Here is a 21684-nt window from a genome sequence, read left to right as displayed (position 1 = left end):
ATGAATCACGTTTTCTGCAATTTGAGTGTTTCCCCCCTATTTTCTGCCCTCCAACTGCCCCTTTGCCTCCCCCTGTGCTGATTAGACCCGTGAAACCACCAGATCCGGGCAGGGTGAACAGATTTGAAGTCAATTGGTTTGCGGGGAAAACAGCTTAAATAGTCAAAAACGTGTCCTCGCTCTCATTGAGGCCTTTCCACTCTATCTCTCCATCTGTAATTGTTTTCTCCAGCTCTTCTCAGGAGATGAACCCTGGGATGGTGGGTGGGGGACTGCTGGGGTTGGGGGTTTTGGGCTGAAAATCCTAAATCAGTCTCACCTGCGGAGCAGGAGGGTGAAGCCCGTGGGGTGTGGGCTGGGAGCGGGGCCAGACGGATTATTTCTTCTCCCGTACCCCACTGTTTGCCGGGGGCAAGTTGCCCTCTTTTCCACGCATGGGTTATCCCAGCTGCACAGCGGAGATAACGCCGCTCGCCCACGCAGAAAAGCACTCGCAGGGCTGGAAACAAACAGGGCCAGGTGGAAGGATGTCCCCAAAGGGGACCTTGGTGTGCTGTGATAAATGGTTTGTGGATTGGGGTGGGGGGGATGTGCCCCGGAGAGGGGCATGGCAAAGCGCCGTCACGCTCACCGGGGGTGGAAGCCCTCCGAAAGCCGCCGAGCCAGGCACTTGGAGAGGCTAAGTAAGTTTTAAAAAATTTATTTATAAATAAAAACATAAAATTACCAGTAGTTTACATTGGTCACCAGAAATAACATCCAAAAAACCTGCAGAAAAATAATTATATGTACAGGCTGAGCCGGGCAGGGGGGCCGCGGCTCACACCGGGAGCGACACACCTGCGATGCGGACGGTCACACACAGCGTTGTGCAAAGGCAGCACGTCGATGCCTCCGGGCGATCACATCATACAGAGCTGGCTGGGGACGACACGGGGACCTGGGACGGTGGCACCGGGGCCGGCGGGAGCAGGGCTGGGCGGGGGGGTGTGCGGGGCATCGCCGGGACGGGGCAGCTCCCCTCCGCGCCCCGCGGGCTCGGCGCTGGAAAGCTCCTGGTCGCCGGGGTGCGGAGGGGGAGCAGAGCCCTCGGCGCGGGGTTATGGCTTGGATGATGCAGAAAATCCCTCCTGGCCTCGTGAGCCAAAGGTGCCATCCTTTGTCCTTGATCTTTTGGCTCTCCAGAACATCCTTCAGCAGGTCTGGGCAGAGGCTGGCTGACCCGGCGTGGCCCTGACCTACAGCTGCGGGGCTGGAGAGGGGATTTGAGGTTGGCTTTTCTCAGCAGGTCATGGCTAAGGATCGGCTGGTGCTGCGTGCCAGCACCGGGACCGGCCGGGATGCCCCGGGGCGGCACGTGGAGGGGCTCAGGGGCAGGTGCAGAAGGCACAGACTGGTTCCTGTGTGTCGCCTTTACAGGCTGGTTGGAGCGGGGTGAGGGACGCTGAATTTTGCTGCTTGTGCACAGCTTGGAGCCCTTGGCCGAATTTGCGGCATGGGGTTGTGCAAGACCCTCCCCCCTTCCCCGCCAGCAACCCTGGGACGGGGCTGGTGCTCAATTCGCTAGTGGGTAGACAAATATATTACAGTAAAAATAACCATTGCACTAGCACAAAGTGGTCCTGGCTGGAGACCTCCACCCTGGCAAGCTGGATGCTGGCTGATTCTCTCCTGGCCTGTGCTGAGCCGTGGGGGGGACAGGAGGGTCACTGCTGGTGACATGCAGTGGAGCCTTGTTATCCGCTTGCTGGTGAAAGAAGGAAATTTGAAGAGCTGGGGTAGAAAACAAAATGGAAGTGGTTGGTTTGGGTTTGTTTAACCAGCTCCTGTTGGTGGGATCCTGTGGCCATAAGGGCATGGGAGGAGATAAGGCAGCCGGGGTTCCCAAGAAGGACTGTCGCGGTGAGTGAGAGTGTGTGGGGTTGTGGGGCAAAGGACCAATTTCCCCCTCGATTCCTTAGGTCAGATGGTGGCTTGGAAATTTCTGTGAATTCTTAAATCCATTTGCCTGTCTGGCAGCTGGAAAAAAGGGACACGGAGTCCTCGTCCGTCGGAGCGGGGAACGCTGGGCTCGCCGTGGCTGTGCGGCTCCGGGGAGGAGGGATGTGCCGGTGCCGTGGCCAAGGGACGGGGTGGGCTGTGCTCGGTGGGGAAAGGTGATTTCGGTGGGGGTATTGGCTGTCTTGAGGGGAGGGAAGGGTATGGGTAGGCCCTTCCTGAGGCATTACAGCAGCCGAAGGATGGGAGAAGTGGATGTGCAGCCTGTGGCGGTGGCAGGAGGCGGCTCCTCCGTCCCCCAGCGCCCTGGAGATCGATGCTGATGGGAGGAAGGTTAAGGAGGGGTGAGAGCAGCTTCCTCCAGGCTACGGGCAGGGAGAGGCTGGAAATGTGCTGTGGCTGATTCCTCTCGAGGACAGTGAGAAGGGCTGTGGTGTCCCTGTCCCCAGAGCTGTGCCGTTACGGGATCCCTCTGAGCCTGCAGCAGAGCATCCCCTGGGAGTTTTGCATCATCTCGTTACCTGACGGGAGATTATTTGCTGAAGTCCTGTTCCCTGACCGCCCCCGTCGCTGGCTTCTCGGTCCTACAAGGGGACAGAAGGGATGCTGCCGAGGTGGCAGCGGGGCCGGGGGGGGAGCTGCTGGCACGTCACCATTGGCACGAGTTGCTTTTTCACCTCTGTAACACGACAGGCGACGGAGGGCACAGCCGCGACGCGGGGAGGGGAGAAGGGCTGCTGAGCTGGCCAGGCCACCAGCTCCGCTAATAAATACATGGCTCATCTGAACTGTACAAGGCGCGGGCTGAGCTGCAGGGCAGCGCTTCTCACCTGGAAGAGACGCCCACCCCCGAGCTGCAAGGAGCAGAAGGCAGACCTGGCTCAGATCTCGGTGGCGATGATGTCCTCGTAGGGGACGTCAGCGCCGGGTATGTCCAGCTCGATGGGCTCCTTGCCGTCTTCCCCCGCAGCGAGCTGCTGGAGCATCTTCTCCAGGTTCTGGTTCCTCTTGTACATGTGCAGGTAGCTCTGCTGCAGCTGCTTCTGGTAGTGAATCACCTTCTCCTTCTCCTCCTTCCACGTCTGCCGCTCGTGCTGGAAGCCGGAGGTCATCTGCTCATTGTTGTCCCGCTCAGCTTTCAGCTCTGCCCTCAGCCTCTCCACCTCTCCCTGCAGAGCCTGAGCATCGTCCATCACGGCGCAGGGCCTGGCCGCCTCCCGGGCTTCGCTCAGCTGCTCCTTGAGGACGGCGAGCTCCGTCCGCAGGTCCACGATCTCCTGCTCCAGCAGGTTCACCTTCTCCCTCAGCAGCTCGGACTCGTTCTTCTTGCGCTGGAGCTCATTCTCACACACCTCCAGCTCCATGGCTTTGGTGCGCAGGGAGCCCTCCAGGTCCTGGGTCTTCATCTCCAGCCCTTCCATCTTCACCCTCACCTCCTTCAGCTGAGCCTTCAGGCTGAGGATCTCAGTAGTCTTGGTGTTGAGCTCTGTCTGGGACTCCTTCAGCTGCTGCTTCAGCAGGGAGATCTCCCCCGACTTCTGGCACACCTGTGGGGAGGGATGCAGCACCTGGGTTAGGGCTGTGCCTCGGAGAAAGACCCCAGCACCCCATGCAAGCCATGCTGGGCACAACTGGGGTCCGGCACGCGGAGACCCAGGCCACGAAATCCCACCCAGGGAGATGCCCCAGCACAGGCAGCAATGCCCCGGGCTCTGAAGGGCACTGGAGGGGACCCCCCGCTCTCCATGCATCAACACCCCAGGTGACACAGCAGGCTGCTAGCGAACAGCTGGGGAGGATTTAAGGGCCTGCCGCCCCTCGGCAGAGGTGTGGAAATGGAGGGTGTTGAGGAAGTGCTCAAGCCTCAATATCCCATCCAACACGTTTGCCGAAACCACCGCTGGCGGCTCACGCGGTCAGTTAAACCCGCTGAGCTCGTTCCACAAGCAGACACCCGACTGCACCCCGCAAAACTGCAGCTGGGAGCGAGCAGAGCACGAAAATCCCGCTGGAGCCTAAAGCGTGGCTGGTCGGGCCGCTCCCGGAGAAAGGTGCTGCGGGGCCGGCGTCCAGCTGCGCTCGGTGCGACCCTGCGGCCGCAATTTCAACAGCGCTTGCCAACAAGGTGGGTCAAAAGGTGGCTCTAAAATGGAAATAAACTAGAGATTCTGAGAGCGACATGAGAAATCCCTGCCGGGGGGGGTGGGGGGTGGGGGGTGAGGGTGAACGCCACGCTCCTCGAAGCAAGCCCAGCCACAGCTACGCCTCTCCCCGTGCAGCCGCAGCGAAACGATGTCGGTGGATGTTATTCAGGCAGGTGAGCAGGTTCGCTTCTGAATTTTCAGCAGTTTAACGGCTTTTGTTCGGTAACACCCAATCAGTGAGAAAATTAAGCCTGAGCAGAGAGGGCGGTTTTGTTGCTCTCTAATAAAGAACAGTGGCAAGTCCAAGTAGTTCCTATTTACACATGGGAAGGCAGCTTTACTGCTCCTTTGGGGCAGGCAGCCTGAAAAACCCTGCTCTGGAGATTGGAAAAGCAAAGTTATTTTAACGATTGTGGGTTTTTTATGCAGTAGTTGCTTCCTTATATGATGTGAAGTGCTAAGGGGTTAAGAGGGGCAGTGAGTCACTCAGATATAACTTACAGGGCCTTCACATGCCAGGCTAGGGCTCTCCTCAGCTTTAATATCTCTCTCCTACAGCCTGGGCTTAGTGCGTGTGCCGTCTGCTCGGCTCAGCCCCTCTGTGGTGCTGCTGGATGCGGGTGTGGACCTGGAGAGGAGCTGCATGGTTCGTTGCTGGTGCCGGAGCTATCACTTTCCACACCCAAGCTTTGCTTTTGGCATTGGCAGCTCGAGATCCCTCTTGGTGCTCCAGTGCCACTTACCTCCCACTGGGTCTCCTCTAGCGCCGGAGCGAAGCTGGTCTTCTCCTTCTCATAGGACCTCAGCTTGGTCTCCAGCAGGTTTTGCTCTTTCATGAGGTTCTCCAGCTCCTCCCGGAGCTGCTTCTTCTCCTGCTGCAGCTGAAACACCTGGAGGTGAAGGACCTGCTGCGTCCGCTGCGTTTTCTGTGAGGTTTGCTTGAGCTTGCTGTTGCATTTCTGCTTGAGGCCCTCCAGCTCTTCCTTGCAGCGCCGCTGCTTCTCTTCGTAAGCCTGGCAGGAGCTGACTTCCTTCTCCTCAAAGCTCGTCTGAAGCTCCTGCAACTCCCCCTCCCTCTCGAGCAGCTTCTGCTCCAGCTCCTGGATGGTGGACTCATCCGTGGAGATGGGCGAACGGATACAAGTGGTCTTCTCGGTGGCGTGGTGGTGGGGGGCTTTGCCAGGGTTGAGGATCTTGTTGCCCCCGTCGGAGAAGGACATGGCCTTGAGGCTCATCATGTTGCTGTCCTGGATGATGGCGCACTGCAGGATGTTGTGGGCTGAGCCCCCGAAGCGGCTGATGGGTCCCATGGGCGTGACGAGGGGGTCGAGCTGGTAGCTGCTGCTGGTGCTGTGGGTGGGGAGGCTGGACATGGAATTCCTGCCGGAGTCGGACAGACCCCCCGAGCACAGCACCGGCTTCAGCTCCTGCTCCTTGGCTTTGTCCGGGGGGTGCAGCTGCTGGGAGAGGTGACCCCCGTTCTCCGGGGAGGAGTGGAGGATGGCGCCCGACCGGGGCAGCACCGGCTTGAAGGCGGTCGGTCGCGCAGCCGGCTTCTCCGCGCCCTGGGGAGAGGAGCAGAGCCCGTCAGCACAGCCCGACACCACGTCACCTGTTGTCCCCCATCCCTTCTGCCCCCGAGGACAAGACCCCCCCCCATGGCGGGGACAGCTCGGGCCTCCATCGAGGGCCAAAAGCTCGGGAGGATGCCGATGGCTCAAACTGCCTCTGTTGGGAGGCAGACGGCACGATTGGAAATGAAAGGATAGGGATCGTATCGCTGATCCAAATTCCCAAAAGCAGAGGGTGGCAGAGTGGCCCCAGCACCTCCCCGCTGCCCCTTTCCTCCTGCTCCCTCGGCACTAAGTATTTTCTCTGAACCTTCTCCTGGAGCAGGACCAGGGCCAGGACAACCCTGTGGTGGGACCTGCACCCGCCTCGAGGGCAGATGAGGTCCGGTGGGCCCCCCCCAACTTTCGGGGCTGCCATCTCCCCTACTAACCACTTCCAGCTGGCTCGGGAAGGGCATCAGCTTCTGCGGCGTGGGTGTCCCGAAGTCCACGCTGCTCGTCCCGGCTTGGCTGCCCAGCTCCCCGCCGGCAAGCGAGGTATAGTCCGCGCGGTGGGAGCCGTGAGATTTCTGGCTGACCTTGATGTAAAAGAAGTCCTCATTCTTGCTGCTTTTGGAGCTGGACTTGTGGCTGGAGTCTTGGGAGAAGCCGAAGCGCAGCAGCCCGTCCGAGTACCTGTTGAGCTTTTTCAGGTGGGATGATTTGCGGAGCTTGTACTGGGAGGCTCGGCAGTGCTTGCTGTGGAAGCTGTGGCCGGAGATGAGGCTACTGACACTGCCCATGCTGGTCCTGGGCGGGGGGCATGCGGCGGGGGGAGCGGGGCCCAGCTGAACCGCGTGGCGAGGGCTCCGGGCAGCGGGAAGAGCCGGTTGCTGCTGCAATCATAGCAAAAACCTCGCTGAGCCTGGGAGCTGCGAGCCTGGGGGAGGCAAAGAGAGCAGGGTGAGGAAAAGTGGATTGGGAGGAGGGTGCAATGCTGCTCCTGTGGTCCGGGCATCGGCAGGAGCGGTTTCTGCTGCCATGGGTGTGTAAACACACGCCTTGCATGCTTGGGTACGAGCTGGCACCGGCACTAATTGCACCAAGCGCTCGTGCCTCCTGCTTGTTCCGTGCCAGATGGATCCCGTCTCCCGACAGCTGGGCTCAGCGCAGTGTGCTGCAGTCACAACCTCTCCTGCATCTCCTGTCACTCCCTGATTTCTCTCTAATTTTCAGTGGTCCTCTTAACCTACCTGAAAAGGGGTGCTGTGAGGCTTAATTATGCTTAATGGCTGTGCAGCACTTAAGAAGATGAGAGGCGTTATGTGTGTGCTGAGTGTTGTGATTACGGTTCAGAGGTATGCGGGGCTGTGCATTAATTCTCTTTGCTACGGCGGGGGAAGAAAAAATCCTGGTTCCTGGTGGCCTTTGCAACGCTTGGCTCCCAGTGTCAGGGCTACAATGGAGATGAACCTTCCATCTGGATAATTAAAGGGTGAGGTGGAGAGAAGTGGGAAGAGCCGCTCGTAGGCAGAAGTTAGTGCATAATCAAAATGAGCTAAATCCCGGTTGCACAAGATGACGAGATCGGAAGAGTTTCTGCTCTCTGCTGCGTGCAGAACAGCTCAGAGCTTCCCCTCTCGGCAGCACCGGCGCTGCGTGGTCCAGCTCTCCTCCAGAGCTGCCCTGCACTGGGCTCCCATCACCCGAGCGGGCGTCCCGGGGGGGGTAAAATATCATCCGACAGTGGGAGAGGGCCGGGTGATGGAGGGTGCAGGCACGGTGTGCCAGAGCATCCTTGCTGCCTCATCCTCAAGGCCTAGAGAGTTGCTCTTACGTTTTTGACTTTCTTTGTTACACCCTGCCTTACGCCTGCTCCTGTGCAGGCTCCTCTGCAACCTGAACAGGGTAACACGAACCTGCGCTCATCCCGCAGCTTTATGTTTTCTTTTTCTCTGCCCTGAGGACCCAGATTGATTAAGTGTCAAAGAAAAGTCCCAGAAAGAATATCCGCTTTAATCCCTAAATCCATTTTTGGCAGATTAAGAGAAGTAAGAACGAACCAAGATCTGAACTGCTGCCTGGATGCTGATATGCCAAAAGTGATCGATGACTTTGGCTTCATTCATTTTTACAGGGTAAGAGGCGTAATGTGCGCGGAGGGGGAGGAATCGCTGCAGGGAACGGGATAATTGGCACAGGAGGCTGCTCTGCCAGCGTGTGTCCCCGACACCACGCTTGTGTGTACGCGCCTGCAGAAGAGAAAAGGCAGTGTCACAGCAGCTGAGCTGCCAACGGCAGCAGCAGCGTCTCGGAGCCCGCGTTCAACACGTGCCAACAAGCCAGGCAGGGGAAGCAGGCGCTGTATTTACGTGCACCTACGGCAGAGGTGTCAGGGAGGTTCGGTGCTTTAAACCGTGGAGCAGCCCAGGGTGCACGAGCCCACTGCTCCAGGGATGCCAGCCTCGCTGTCCCCGTGGCCAGAGCACCCTTGATTAGATGCGCCCTTGGTTTTTTGGGTGCCTGCAGAGGACAGGAGAAATGTGGGGAGGGAGAGCTGGGACTTTCCAGCCTCTCGGCAGGAGGCGTTTCAATCAATCCCAGCCCTCCCACACATGCCTGAGAGGGTTGGGCATGTCTTTTTCTTCTTCTTCTTCCTTCTTTCGATTTAAAAATGAACACTTTGAAAGCCGTGGAGGAGTTGACATTCACGCACAGCGTTAGCAGAAAGAGAAAGGCTCTGGAGGCAGCGCAGCTGGGAGCACACCAAGCGAGCAGAGGGCACAGGCTTCTGCTCCAGCTTTGGGGCGTCTCCGAAAAAGGGGGGACCAGACTTGTCCCCCTTCCTTGTTCAGCCTCTGTGGCATATGCTTGCATCTTCCCCTTCATCAAATCTAGTGACTGACTCTACAGGGAGCCAGATCTGTTTGCTGAGCCACACAAAAGCTAGTCATTATGTACATATGTATATGTTTAGATGAATGTGTATATATGTATATTTAAGGCATTTTGCATGCTTGGCAACGCCACAGTTCGGTTAGATATCGCAAACTGTAAAAGAGGGTTGGGGAAAAAAAAATAAATAAAGGTGATACTGAGAGTGCAGGGTCTGCAAATGCCCCGGCAACGGTGGGTGCCCCAGTCTGTGCAGCTGGGGAGGGGGGTGCCTGGGTGAGCGGGGGGTGCAGCACCGTGGCTGTGGGCACAAGCGGGGAGCTTACGTGTCTGTGGGGTGCGCGGTGCCTGCTGTGGGTCCGCGTGTGCTGCCAGCGTGTGCTGACGATGCCCTCGCCTGTGTCTGTCCCTGAAGCCAAATGCTGTGGCCCCTCTCCTGCCCCGCTCGGCTCCCGGCCTCGCCTGGCTCTCAGGGCTAAATGCGATTACTCTGAAATGTGATTTGCCCTGATACTCACCAATTAACGAGGACAGAAAGCCAGAAAAGACACAAGCTTTTCCCTCTTGCTCTGCCGCCTCCGGCAAATGAGCCCTTCAAAGCTCTTTTGTCCGTGCCGCGATGGGGAGGGGGCCGGGGTGACGGCACGAGCCCCACGTCTGTCGGACCCCCGGAGTGACGCTGGGCCGAGGGGCAGTGCTGGAGCTCCGTGGGACTTTGAGGGGCTGTTAACAAACCCCAACGAGGCGGAGCGGTGAGCCGGGAGGCACAGGGGGGGTCCGGTGGTGATCGCTCAGGGGATGGACCCCCCCACTAAACAGTCGTGCAGTGTGGGCCAACCCCACGGGATCACGGGCTGAACGCGTGGATGCACCCACTCTTATTTTTGCCGAAACAGGGGAGAAAAAAATGAATGGCATCCCACGTTCATTGCAGTCATGCCTAGCCTGCAATCACACGTGGGAGAGCGGCTCTCCCCATCGCCTCCTTTCTGAATGGGCTGCAGGAATTTAATCTGATCTCCTTGCAGCACAGTTTCTTTGAAGCCTTTCCTTCTTCCTTGCAGAGTTTTCACGGACAGTAGTTTTCTCTCTGCCTTCCCCAGGTCACCTTAGTAAGAGCCTCCGTTTCCTTCCAGGCTCCACAGTGTTACTCCCTCCCTGCTGATCCTGTTCTTCTCCCCTCGGCATGCAAAAGCTTCCTTCTCCCCTGCGCTCTCTCGCCTACTCTTTTTCCCTCTTGAATTATTATTCATCGTTTCCGTGCAGATGCACCCACACATTTGGGTTTGTTGGGAGATGCAGAGATAATACAGAAGCAGCAGCAGCTGCCAAGAGCCTGGATCCAGGAGCAACCTCCTTCCTCTTTCCCTTGATCACTGCCAGGTGATGTGCCCCTGTTTTACTCCGTGATTTGGGTCTCAGAGGCACCAGGAATGTGGCCCCAGGGGCAAATGTGAGCATTTCCGTGGTGAGAAGCCATGCACGTGCTACCTGGAACAGCTGACTTCTGTTTTAATGAAGAGAATGGCTTAATCCAAAACTCGGAGTGCAGCAATCCCCCTGAGCTGGATTTTGGGATCTGCAATCAAAACCAGGTTCTGATTTCTGGACCCGCCAACCCCTCGTGCTAACAAACACCAGGCTGGTGAGACAGACCCTCCGGGGGCTGCGTGAGCATCTGCCTGTCCCTGCTCACCCCGACGAGCTCAGCCCGCTCTCCCCCCTGCCCAGCTGGAGCCAGGCTCTCCGAAACATGCTCATTTTGGTCTCCAAAGAAATGGCAGCAATAGGGCTTGGAGAGCCCCCAGTCAGCAGAGGCGACCTTGCCCCCACCCTGTAATCTTCACCTTAATCATGCTAATGGGGATGAATTCAAACACCGCCCAGGCAGACGCCGTCCTTGTGGTGTTCAATTGTGGCTCGGTGCCGGCGAAGGGCCCCATTACAAGGCTTTCATTCACTCTAATTCATTGTCCCCCACTCATTCATTGACATTCATTGGGATCATTTTGATCGGAGGCAGGGAGTGAATTGAGTCCGGGATTCACAAAGCACGCACCATGTGTTCTGCCCTGATTTGCCATTAGTGAAGGGGGACACTCCAGATGAAGAATAACCAGCCTCAATTACATGTTACATCCACTCTAATAGCCCAGGAGTCCATCACACTTAATGTTATTTCAATGAACACTAAGAGAATTCACACCCACTGGCTGGTGCTTGTTAGAGGAGCCAGCAGTGGCTTTGGCAGGGATTTGGGTGGGCTTCATGCCAGCGCAGCAGTCGTAGGCTGTGCCGAGTCTCTGCCAGTGTCCCCTGGCAGCTGGGCTCTTACACCACGACCGGCGATCCTGCTGCAGGCCCTGCATGTGAAGGTGCAATTGCTTAATAGGGGAAAAAAAGCAACAGAAGACAATCCGCATCCATTCTAAAGCCCGTCAGCAGCACCCAGCGCTGCCTCTCTGCACCCAGTTTCTGCAGGACGGCGGCTCAGGGCAGGGTCACCTAGGCCACCCTTCCTCCTGCCAGCCTTGCTGGAAAAGCCAAAAATCAACGTGGAATTCAGCATCAGTTTTGGAAAGGCGTGAAGGAGCTGTGCATACCTCTCTTTGAACCGTCAAGCGATGGAGGCACCGATCCTGACCGGGGATGAGTCAACAAGTGGCTTTAATGGGAGAGCAGGGTGAAATCATCCGTGCGATGATGTAGGCGGCATTGAGGCGACTGGCTTGAGCTATGTTTGGGGAAGCCAGTACTAGAATAAGAGGAATTTCTCAAATTAACAATGAATCATATTGGCAGAACAGGCTTTAGAGGATATCGGCTCAACACCCGCTGCGCTGTGCCTACTCCTGTGCTGTCTGGTCCCTCCGTGGGGAGATGGCAGCGTTTTCCTGGGTGGGAGCCCTGGCTGAGCAGGGAGAGGCTCTTGTCCCTGCCCGGGGACGATTGCTCAACCCACAGAAAATTGGTGTAAGTCAGCAAAATCCCATGACTTTCAACGTCTGCGTTTGTGCAGAGCCTTGTGCTTTCTCTCCAGCAAATGCTTACTGGACAGTTAGCCTGAGCACAAACTAATAGCACCAGCAAATACGTGGCCTAGAAAACATGATGTATTATTCTTTCTGTCTCCCAAGCCTGAGAGGGACTTAGAGTGAGACAAACCTTGTTGCTGGTGGCTGAAAGGCTGCAACCTCAGCCAGCAGCCATTAATTCCCAGGAAAAGCTGGTGTTTACCCTGGCAGCCTGCGGGAAGTTAGAGCCCACGGGAAAGTCAGGAGAGGAGCGAAGTGAGCTGAGGGGAGAGGGCTGGGCTGGGGCAGCATAACCCATCCTCGGGCTCGGCGGGTCACCGAACGGTGAGGTGATGGGGCACAAAACATCATCTGCTCCCGCCTGCCAGCCCGGTGTCGTTAAAAGAAAGCTGTGCCAGGAAGCTGATGCACCGCTCGCGCCGACCGGGCGAGCCGGGGCTGTTTACAGAGCCGGCCCGTGTTTTCTGTACCCAGAGCAACGAGGGATTTCTGGTGCGGAAATGCCCCGGCTCTCCCCCGCACAGCTGCGCTTTATATTAAATAGCTTCATCCACAAGCAAATCCAAACAGCGTTACTGGGAGCTGGGCTTGAGATGGTCCCTGCACCCTGCCTGGCCTCGGCGAGGGGCTGTGCCCAGGATGCCCTCGCTGGAGGCAAGGCATTGTGGGAATATCCCTGCGCTGTGCTGGGAACCATGTTATTACCACCTTGGCTTGGTCTGTAGCTCCCCTTTATGCTCCTGATGCCATATATTTCTACAAATAACCGTCAGCCCTACCCATGACATCCCCAGCTCTCCGCTCAGACCAGAGCCCCAAATCGCTCTGGTTTCGGTTAAATGCAACTCCAGGGCCCTCCAGCTCCCAACCTCCACTCGACCACACGCGAAGACACCCCACCTGTGCCACCCAGAAATAGCCAGCCCTCCTCCCCGCTCCTGCCAGCGGCCTCGCGTCACAAGGATTTCGGAGCTCATCAGTGATTCAACAGCCGAGCGCAGCACCCACACGAGTCAGATCAATCATGCTCCCGGTACAAAGGAAATGCTTGTGTGAGACGTAGTTAAATATTCCTGGGGTGGAGAGAAAAATCTTTTCAGCTTTACTTAATTCCTAACAGCATCTGGCTTTTCCCGCTAATGAGCAACTAATACTGCAATTAAAGCCCTGCTAATTGGAAACTCAGAAATGCTCTGGTCCTTGTTTTTGTCTTGGGCAGGTTTGCGGAGTCGCCGGGGCTGTGACGGGCACACCTGAATGGTGACACCGGTGCTGGGGAACAGCCACCACCTCCAGGCTGGTGAATTCACACCCCTCCTGCGACCGGCACCATCACTCTGTAGGAAACAGCCGAGACCCCGTTGTGACCGACACCCGGGGCACCAGCACCCGCTCGGCCTCTGCCAGCAGCCCGCAGGACCCCTCTGTTACCGGGGCAAGTTTCGGGGAGGGGGTGTTGCAGCCCGGGGATGCTGTCGGGGTGACAAGGGGCTCCCGTTCCCAGGGAGGACCTTGCCTAAGGTCCCATCCACGGGACCCCGTCCCCGCGGGGCTGGCAGGTGAAAAAACCACCGCTCCTTCCCTCAGAGGAGGGCGAGGGGGCCCTCGCATCCCCGCCACGGGTTAGTTATTTTGGGAAGCGTCTGGGGCTGGCAGCTGGTGCCGGGGTGGGTGACAGCTGAGCACGGCTTTCACTTGGGATCTGCGAGGCCCCATCTCGCGCATCTATTTCCGACCCTGTAAAACACAATCTGCCAGGGTGTGAGCACGGGGGGGGGGGGGGGGGGGGGCATCCAAAAAAGCTGCTTGCGAGGGACTGGCTTGTGCTAGGCAGCTCAGTGGCTCCGTGCACCATGAAGGTGCCTCTGAGCATGGGTGGGAAGTGGCAGAGGTGCCGTCCTTTCATCCCTCCGGTGTGGTGCCTGGTGGCATAGCCGCAGCCCTGTCAGCACCCAGACCGGTGGGGTTTGGTGTCCTACATGTCTCCTGCACGCTTTCTCTGGGGTCTAATTGATGCAAAGGACTTGCCTGTCCAGCTAAAAATAGCAAGAACTTCGTGTAACTTGAGATAAGCCCTAAATACTTTTCCTCCCAGCTTTCCGCTTCCACAGACTTTGCACGTGTCTTCCTCTGTCCCCCTAGTTATGGATAAAACAGTAATGAGGGACAGTGAGCCCATTTCCCCTAGGTTATGACATGATGGTAGCACCAAGGGTTTCTTCCACAAGCCAGTCCCTCACCTGCCACCACGAAACACCTGCCCTAAGGTTCTTTTTGCTGCCAAACTCCCTCAGGAGCATACAGAGGAGAAGCATCCCCTTCATGTACAGGGAAAATTTAGAAGTGGAGCTGCAGGCTGCCATGGAGACAGGGCTCTGTTTGCAATCTTCTTGCCTTTTATTGTCTCTCCTCCTCTCCCAAATGGTTGAGAAGCAGCCAGGAGCACGGCCTGCGTTGCCTCCCATGCTGCTGCTGGCCATGGCTGCCCAGCCCTTCCCTGGCTGCCGTGTAAGTGCTCAGGAGCCCCAGCCGGGTCTCCTCTCTAGTCCTTCACCTCCTCTACCCTTTTGGCACCTCCTTGGTGTATCTAGGAATCATAAAGCAAATCTGTGCTGCTTCTCTCTCAGCCTTGTTGGGTTCACGTGCAACACGAGCACTGTCGGGGTGCACGGACCGGCCGTCTGCTCTCCCTGGCCCTTCTCTCTCTGGGGATGGCCGGGTAATGAGGACACGAGCAGCCAGGGGCTGAGATTGGGCTGGTTCTCCCGGGAAATACTCCTAAAGTCATAGGCTGGCAACTGCCTGCTGCACTGGGAAGCTTCAGCTGCTTCCCTAAGAAATAAGAGGGGAAATAACTGACCCTGGCAGCAGCTGAAACCCCTCAATCTCTGTCTTTAGCAGAGAGGAAGGCTGTGAGTATCAGAGGAAGAATTTCTCTGAGGTAGGACCTAAGGATCTTCCAGCAAACTAAACTTCTCCATGTCAAGTCCGTACTTGACTTCCCAACACCTGAGCTCCAAAACTAAGCTGTGCAATTATTTCTGTGCTGTCTTTCCTTGTTTGTGATACCAGTTATGCTCCTGGTTTCTCTATTTTTGTACCCTGCATGATGCTCAGCCAAGTGGGAGCTGAGAGAAGGCAACTTCTGCATGTTGATGAAGAGCCAACCTCAGTCCTTGCTGCGAAAAGCATCTGCTGTGCTGCCGCTGTCTTCTCATCCTTCAACTCCCTGTCTTGCTTTCCAGAGTGATACATGTCCCTGTCCCTGCTCTGCTCAACCAGGCTTCAATGCAGCAGCCGCAGGAGAAAAAAAAAAAAAAAAAAAGGCAAGTTCAGTTCTTGCTTCTTATTTTCCTCCTCCTTTTCTTTTTTTTTTTCTTTCAAACTTGGCCCGTTGTGAAAACCACCCCTTTAATGCCTGGCTGCCAACTAGAGCAATTCTCTCAAAAGCAAAATGTACATCAAAGTTGCAAGGAATATTCAATTAACCTTTAAAGGAGATCATCCATAACTGGCTTACAGAGATGCCATTTAATTGTTTAAAAAAATAAACACAGGCACTTGCATCTCAGAGGAGCATGTCTGTTGAGACAGTTCTAGCTGATGTCTTTCTAAAAGGAAATTGAATATCTAAATGTTCCTTCCAACCTACATTATGAGCTGGAACCTCTGGCATAGTCATCTTTGTTTAGGCAATATGGCAAGTGGCCAAATTCATCCCTCCTGCATCTAGGAAACCTTGATAAACTTCTCTAAGAAAATGCCATTGATGGCAAAGAGCCCTGTGTCATTGCACGGTGGCAAGTTAAGACAGACCTCTCAGAGGGTTTCTCTCTGAGCACCGCCAATGCCCTATTTCTCCAAAAGTCAGGGGCTCGGGAGATGAGGCTCTTTAATAAATGACTAAAAATTCTCTTATTCCAAGGAGGAGAGCGTGCACATGCATTGCTACCCTCTGCTGGAAGGAGCTGGCTTTCACAGAGGCCCTACGCTGCCAAGGAGATAACTGGAGATCTCCCCTGAGCTCAGGAGGAAAAGTTCTGTGTGTGAGGAAGAGGAAGGTCAGAACAGGAATGCTGCTGTTGGGAGGACCCGCTTGCGGAGCAATGCAGGGTTGGCATTTGCTCCTGTAGCTCTGGAGTAATCCCAGCACAGCTTGTGCGACGGGGCATCCCCTTCCCCCAGATTTTGCTCTCCAAAACCAGGTAATGGTCGTGTGCGCGCACATTCAGGGGTTCCCAGGAACAATTTGTGGAGCCTTCTTGCTCAAGGGGCGGGGTGGGATTTTAATTAAGTGAGCAAGCACAAAAAGCCAACAGTAACAAACAATCTGTATAGGAAAGACTTTGCGACCCACGTGCCGAATCTTTGTACATTCCCTGCTATTTTTAACTAATCCCTAATGGCAACCGTGCACTTAGGTCCTGCCCACTCCCGGCCGCTCGCCTTCACCGCTGCTCTCCTGACCCGGGCGCTCTGTGCCTCCTCCCTTCATCCTGCCCCTTCCACAGAGGAGCTTTCTGTCCCCCCTTATATCTACAGATCTACTGGGAAAAAAAAAACAAACAAACAAACAAAAAAACCAACACGACAGCAAACCCAAGGGCAGCCGGTAAACACAGAACATCAAATAAATTAGGCAGGGGGGATGGGATTTTTAAGACCTTCCGAGAGAAAGAAATATTTCTAAACACGCATGCAAGGCAGTGGTTAGGGGGTGGACTAGAAAAAAAATAAAAAAATAAAAAGCTTCCATGTTTCCCATCAGTGCTAAGATTTTTCTAAGCGCTGGAGGGTTAAGGTCCCATGGCTCGGGGTGCAGGGCTTGGGCAGCCCGCGTAGCTCCGGCATCGAGCAGCACGAGGCCGTGGTCCTGTCTGTCAGTCTGTGAGGAGCAATTTTAGCACCAGTTTCCTGTAACGGCTGCAGTGATACTATCTTTTCACACTTGTCCACGCAGCACCTTGCACCACGGGCTCTGCCGGGCTGTCTGTGGGTGACTGAGCGTCCCGGGGAGCCAGCCTGGAGCTCAGCTCTCGCTGCTGGAGGTGGGGATGGATTTTTGAATGATCTCAAGGAAAGCAGATCCCGGCTCCAAGCCCTCAGCTGGGTTTTCCTCCCTGTTGCACGGAGAGCGGCTGCTCCGTGGCTGCCCACCTCTCTGCTGCATGCCGCGGATGCCTCACCTTGAGCGTGTGCTGAGCATGACTGTACCTGCCCGCAGCGAAACAGAGGCTTTCAAAGAGGGGAGAAACACTGATTTCGGGCCAAAGATATCATCAGAACAAGGTCTGCAGGAGGCGGGGGCCAGGAGAGCAGCAGCAGCTCGCCGGGACAGCAGCCCCGTCTCTGCCTGGCCCCGCTCTGCCGCGGAGCATCTGAAGGGCTGGGCTCCCCCTTTCTCCGGCGCTGCGGCCCCTCTGCCCCAGCCTGGGGTGGGGGTCTGCCCCCCACACCCTCGGCACGGGAAGCCTGCCCTGGAAGTCCCTACACCTTCTTTGGTGGCTCGCAGGGGAGCTGGCTTTTCTTGAAATCTCATTTTCCTGCCTGAGTTTCACATTCATTTGCTTCCCACCGCTCCGCAGCGCTGCCTGCCAGGGAAGAGTGACTAAGGGGTGGGTGGAAAAAAAAAAAAAAAAAAAAAAAAAAAGACTCAAGACTGATTTAGCAGCCTGCGATGCCAAGAGGAGGGGGGGTCCACCCGGGGAGCAGGAGGGGCACCGGCACAGCTGGGGGCTCTGAGGGCGAGGGAGCTGCCACGGTGGCCAGCGCAGCCCCCCGACCGTGTGTGTGCCACGGCTGGAGGCCTGGCAGGGAGCTGAGAGCATCCCCCGTGGCGTGCGATTGTGTTCCTGAGTGCACTTTTGCAGCTGCCATTAATTGCCCCCCCCACCGCCGACTGCAGCGCCGATTTTGCGCTGCCAATTCTTTGTCCCCCTGATTAATGGCCCTGGTGATTAATTGCACGGGTGACGCCGCAGAATGGCTCACGGAGGGCTCTGCGGACCCGCGGAAAGCCTGGCTGAGGGTGTAGGTGTGAGCTGGGCAGGTTCGGCAGGGGGGGTGACATGGAGGGGCTCGGGGGGGGACGGGGACAACAACACACACACGGGGTGTGACGGTGCACGGTGACTGCAGGCTGGTGTGGGAGGCTGGGGCCAGGCGAGGAGCAGCCGGGCAGGCTCTGCCCTGGCAATGATTTCAAAGGAAGGTTAATCAGCGGCTGGAGCGATGGTATCAGGAGGACGGATAGTGGAGACGCGCGAGGACTTTTTTTCCTGCTCGTTATTCCACTTGCCGCAGCCGTCAGTGAGGAAAAACAAGCTCTCGGGAGGAATTTGGACAGCCATGGTAACTACTGCGGAAACGCAAGCCTGCTTGGGAAAATGGGTCAGGTGCTGGTCCCTCTGCAGTGAGCACGCCGAGTCACACATGTAAGGAGTTCGCAGGCCTCAGCTCACTTGTGAACATGGTAAAGAGAGAGAAACCCCCTCAGCTCTGCTGGGCTGGGGCAGCCTTGGCTGGGGAGGTGCCCAGGGCTTGGCACGGCTGCCAGGGTTTGACCCCGGGGCCAGGAGGGTGTTTGCAGAAGGGGACAGCAGGAAAGGAAACGCAAACTCCCCAGGGAGAAAAGGGTTCGTGGCAGGGATGCAGTGGTACCAGCGCTGCAGCTGGGATTGAGGCATGTGGGCACGGCTGGGTGGGGAAATCGGGGGGGGGGGGGGGGGGGGGGCTGTCAGGGCTCCCCCTCAATCCTGGGCCAAGTTCTGTGTGTGGGACCCTCCTGCCGCACCCCTGGGAATCTCTACCCGTGGCCAAATACTCCTGAACCATGAGAAAAAGCGAGGTGCTCTCTGCAGAGCCCAAGCAGGCGTCCAGCCCCTTGGGGAAAGGCAAGGTGCAGACCCCTCAGCTGGTTGAGCAGAGGAGGGAGCGTCGTGCACCCAGCTGGGGACCCGGCCCCGTGCTCGTTCCCCAGCTCCGTGCCCGTTCCCCACCGGCGCCGGCGGCTGCCGGGTTGTGCAGATCTGGCACCGAACGCAAAACGTCAGCGGGGTGAGAAGTGACAGCCCAGAGCTGATTTCTGCCAGAGGCACGGCAACCCTCCAGCACTGCTTTGAAAGGCAGGAGTTAATCCCTGGCTTTCCAGGACCTGAGCGGGCACCCCGGGGAGCTGCGCATCCTCCGGTCAGCAGCGACCTCCCACCCACTCCTTCACCTGTGGGCAAAAATAGGCCCAGATCCCGCAGCCTGCACGGGAAAGCCTCGCCAGACCTGCCTGGCCATGCCTGTGTGCCCCCAAGGAAAGGCTAAAACACTTCCAGCGATACCTGGCTCACACGCAATGCCACCCGCATCCAGATACAATTTGTAGTTGCACACAGAGGTACCCGATGCCCACGCAGCCTCCGTGCTTGCTAATCCTCTGCCACCCACGCTGCCCACCCGCTTGCTGCCCATCCTACCACCCGCCCACAGGCACCACGGGCAAATAATTTCTACCAGGGGCAGGCAGCCCCTTTCCCGAGGGTGGCTCAATGCTGATGACACCAAACCAAAGGCATCTTGCTCCTTCCTTTCTCTTCCCGGGGAGTTTGGGGACTATGTAACCAGAAGCAGCCTGAACCAAGGTGCTGAACATGCAGAATTTTCTCGCTGCCTTGAAAAGAAGTTTTCCAGACTTCAGAGGGAAGTGAAAAGCCGGGAGCTGAGCCCGCGGGTGGAGGGGTGGTGGTGGTGGGGGAGCTGCTGGCGGCTCCGACCTGGCAGAGCTCGCAGAGGGATGTGCAGCCGGGGAAGGAGGGGGGTGTCGGGAGGGGGGGGGGACACACTCGATTTAAGCCGCTCTCCCGGGCAGCTCCGAGCCCGCCGGCTTGAGCAGCGGCTCCCGAGCCTTTGTGCTCGGAACCCCGCGGGGTCGAGCCGCGCAAGCTACCGCGCCGGGCATCCCCGGGGGCGCGGTGCTCGCCGTGCCGCTTCACCCCGAAGGGACGCGCTCCGCTCACTGTCCCCTCCCCGCGCCAGGGCCCCCCCCCCCGCGGCTCCCCACGGGCCCGGCAGTGTGTGTGTGAGTGTGTGTGAGTGTGTGTGTGTGTGTGTGTGTGTTTCCCCCCTCCCCGCCGTCCCCAGCCGCGGGGCTTGGCCCACCTCGGGTGGCCGCTGCCTCCTCTGCGCGGCGGCGCAGCGCTCCGCGGGGCTCCCGGTGCGCTCCCGGCAGCAGCATCCCCGGCGCGGCGGCGGAGGAGGAGCCTGGAGCCCCGCACCCGCGCAGCGGCCCGCCCCGGCGCAGCCCCCGGCCTTTGTGTCCCGGCCCGCGGGGTGGCCGTGTCCCGGCCCCCGGCCCCGCCCGCCGCCCCCCCCGCCCGTGGGGTGGGGAAGGAGGAGGAGGAGGAGGAGGAGGGGGGGGGGGGGGGATCCTTTGCTCGCCCTGAGGCCGGAGCAGATGCTAAAGGAGAGGAAGAGGAGAGAGGTGCTTTGGGTAAAAAACGCGGCCGGATTTGGCCCATCCGTTCCTGCCCGGTGCTGGGTTCAGCCTGGCGCCTTGGAAAGCTGCTCGGGAAAAGAGCTGAGAGCCTGGGGAAATCAGCCGGCAGCCAGCTCGCTCGCCCAGCTGGGAAAGGTTTGGGCTGAAGTTCCTGTTTTGCTTGATGTGGAGCAGGGACTTGAAGCGGAGTCTCCAATAACCCCCGTTTGGGATGAGCACCGGGCTGGGCCGGGGTGTGTCTTGCTCATGCCACAACTAGTCCTCACGGCAGAAATAAAGCCACGTTCCCCAAAGCCTCTGACCATGGGGAACCCAGTCTTTGGGGCCGTAGCCAGAGCCGGCCGTGGTGCTGATGAGGAAACTGAGGCACGGGGTCAGTGGAGGAGCCTCGCTTTGCTCAGGCTGATGCACAGCAAAGTGGCTTTGGCTTCAGGAACAAGCCTCCCCACCTTGGCTGCTCCTCTGCCAGTGCCCGTGCGCACGCGTTTATCGGGCAGAAAAGCAAATAAATGCAGGCCGAGGGGGAGCTGAGCCACAGCAGCGCGGGCAGGGGTGGCTGCGACCATCCTGGCTCCAGCACTGCCGAGCCTGGCAGGAGTTTGTTCTTTGTACAGCCAAAAGGACCCAGAACCAGCCCAAAAGCAGCAGGCTGATGTCAGTGCGGGCTGAAGGACCATGCGTGGGGCTGGGAGTTGCTGTGCCGAGGCGCAGACATGGAGGGGGGAGCAGCCTCCTGACCCCTCCTGGCCTCACCTTCAGTGCTGAACGGCGGGGATGGACGTGCTAAAGAAAAAAAAACAAAAAAAAACAAAAAACCAAAAAACGAGCATCTCTGCTAAATCACCTTCCTGAATGCAATCCAGGCTGGGGCCCTGGTACCCATTTTGTAGCCCGAGCAGGCTGCGCTTTGCCCATCCTGCTTCTGAGGACGTGATTTTTCCAGTATCAGGAGGAAACCGAGCAGGTACCCCCACGCACTGTGACTTTCCAAGCACCGAGCAGCATTCGGTGCTCCCGGGTAGGCTGGAGCTGGGTTGGAGGTGCAGTTATGTTCCCACATCCCTTCCTTCCCTGTATGTCTGCCCCTGGGGAAATCTGTTTGCCTCCTTCTTCCTCACCTAGTCGTTAATCTCTTCCTACACGGAGGCAGGTTTCCTTTCCTGCCTGCGCGCGCCGAGCAGGCCTGTTTGCCGTCGCCAGCTGACGCAGCGCTCAGGAATTCGCTGGGTAGCTGGCAGCACATCTGGACTTGCCCCGTGCACGGCGCTGCGTGGCTGCGTCCCGGTCAGGTATGCAGAGAGGGAGGCTCCCCCCATTCCTGCACACACCTGCACCGTGCTGGGGAGCGGCTGGTGGCTCTCCCCCCCCCCCCAACCCCCCCAGACCCCAGGGTCAGCTCCTGCCCTGAGATGGAGTGGGGTTGGGGAAGACAGGAGCGCCGGAGGGAGCTGGGCCATCCCAGCGGGTGTCTGGCTGTACAGTGGGATTGCTGCTGCCATTCCCTCCCCACGGTCGGCGTGGGAAACCATCCTGGGCACGGCGTTAGCGTGCACATCCCTGCACAGCACCACAGGGAG

The 21684-nt window shown here is 57.9% G+C and overlaps 1 protein-coding gene across 1 annotated transcript; it reads right to left on the bottom strand.

Annotated features, from left to right (window-relative positions):
* Positions 1–729: 729 nt before the first annotated feature.
* LZTS1 (leucine zipper tumor suppressor 1) lies at positions 730–19919 on the bottom strand. The gene is made up of 4 exons (XM_042801566.1): positions 19771–19919; positions 6145–6632; positions 4886–5707; positions 730–3545 (listed from the first exon to the last, which is right to left on the bottom strand). The coding sequence occupies exons 2-4, from the start codon at positions 6493–6495 to the stop codon at positions 2880–2882; spliced, it is 1839 nt and encodes a 612-aa protein (XP_042657500.1). The 5' UTR covers positions 6496–6632; positions 19771–19919; the 3' UTR covers positions 730–2879.
* Positions 19920–21684: the final 1765 nt, after the last annotated feature.

This window comes from Tyto alba, unplaced genomic scaffold (genome assembly GCF_018691265.1).
Source record: "Tyto alba isolate M040663 unplaced genomic scaffold, T.alba_DEE_v4.0 Super-Scaffold_34, whole genome shotgun sequence".
Taxonomy (NCBI): domain Eukaryota; kingdom Metazoa; phylum Chordata; class Aves; order Strigiformes; family Tytonidae; genus Tyto; species Tyto alba.
This window is presented reverse-complemented; position numbering and strand designations above follow the sequence as displayed.

Bases quoted from the DNA above. Each gene is read 5' to 3' on its own strand.
- LZTS1 (XM_042801566.1), bottom strand. From the start codon at position 6,495: ATGGGCAGTGTCAGTAGCCTCATCTCCGGCCACAGCTTCCACAGCAAG. The intron at 5,708-6,144 runs GTTAGTAGGGGA...TCCTCTCCCCAG, and splicing joins TCCCGAGCCAGCTGGAAGTG to GGCGCGGAGAAGCCGGCTGC. The intron at 3,546-4,885 runs GTAAGTGGCACT...CCCTCCCCACAG, and splicing joins TAGAGGAGACCCAGTGGGAG to GTGTGCCAGAAGTCGGGGGA.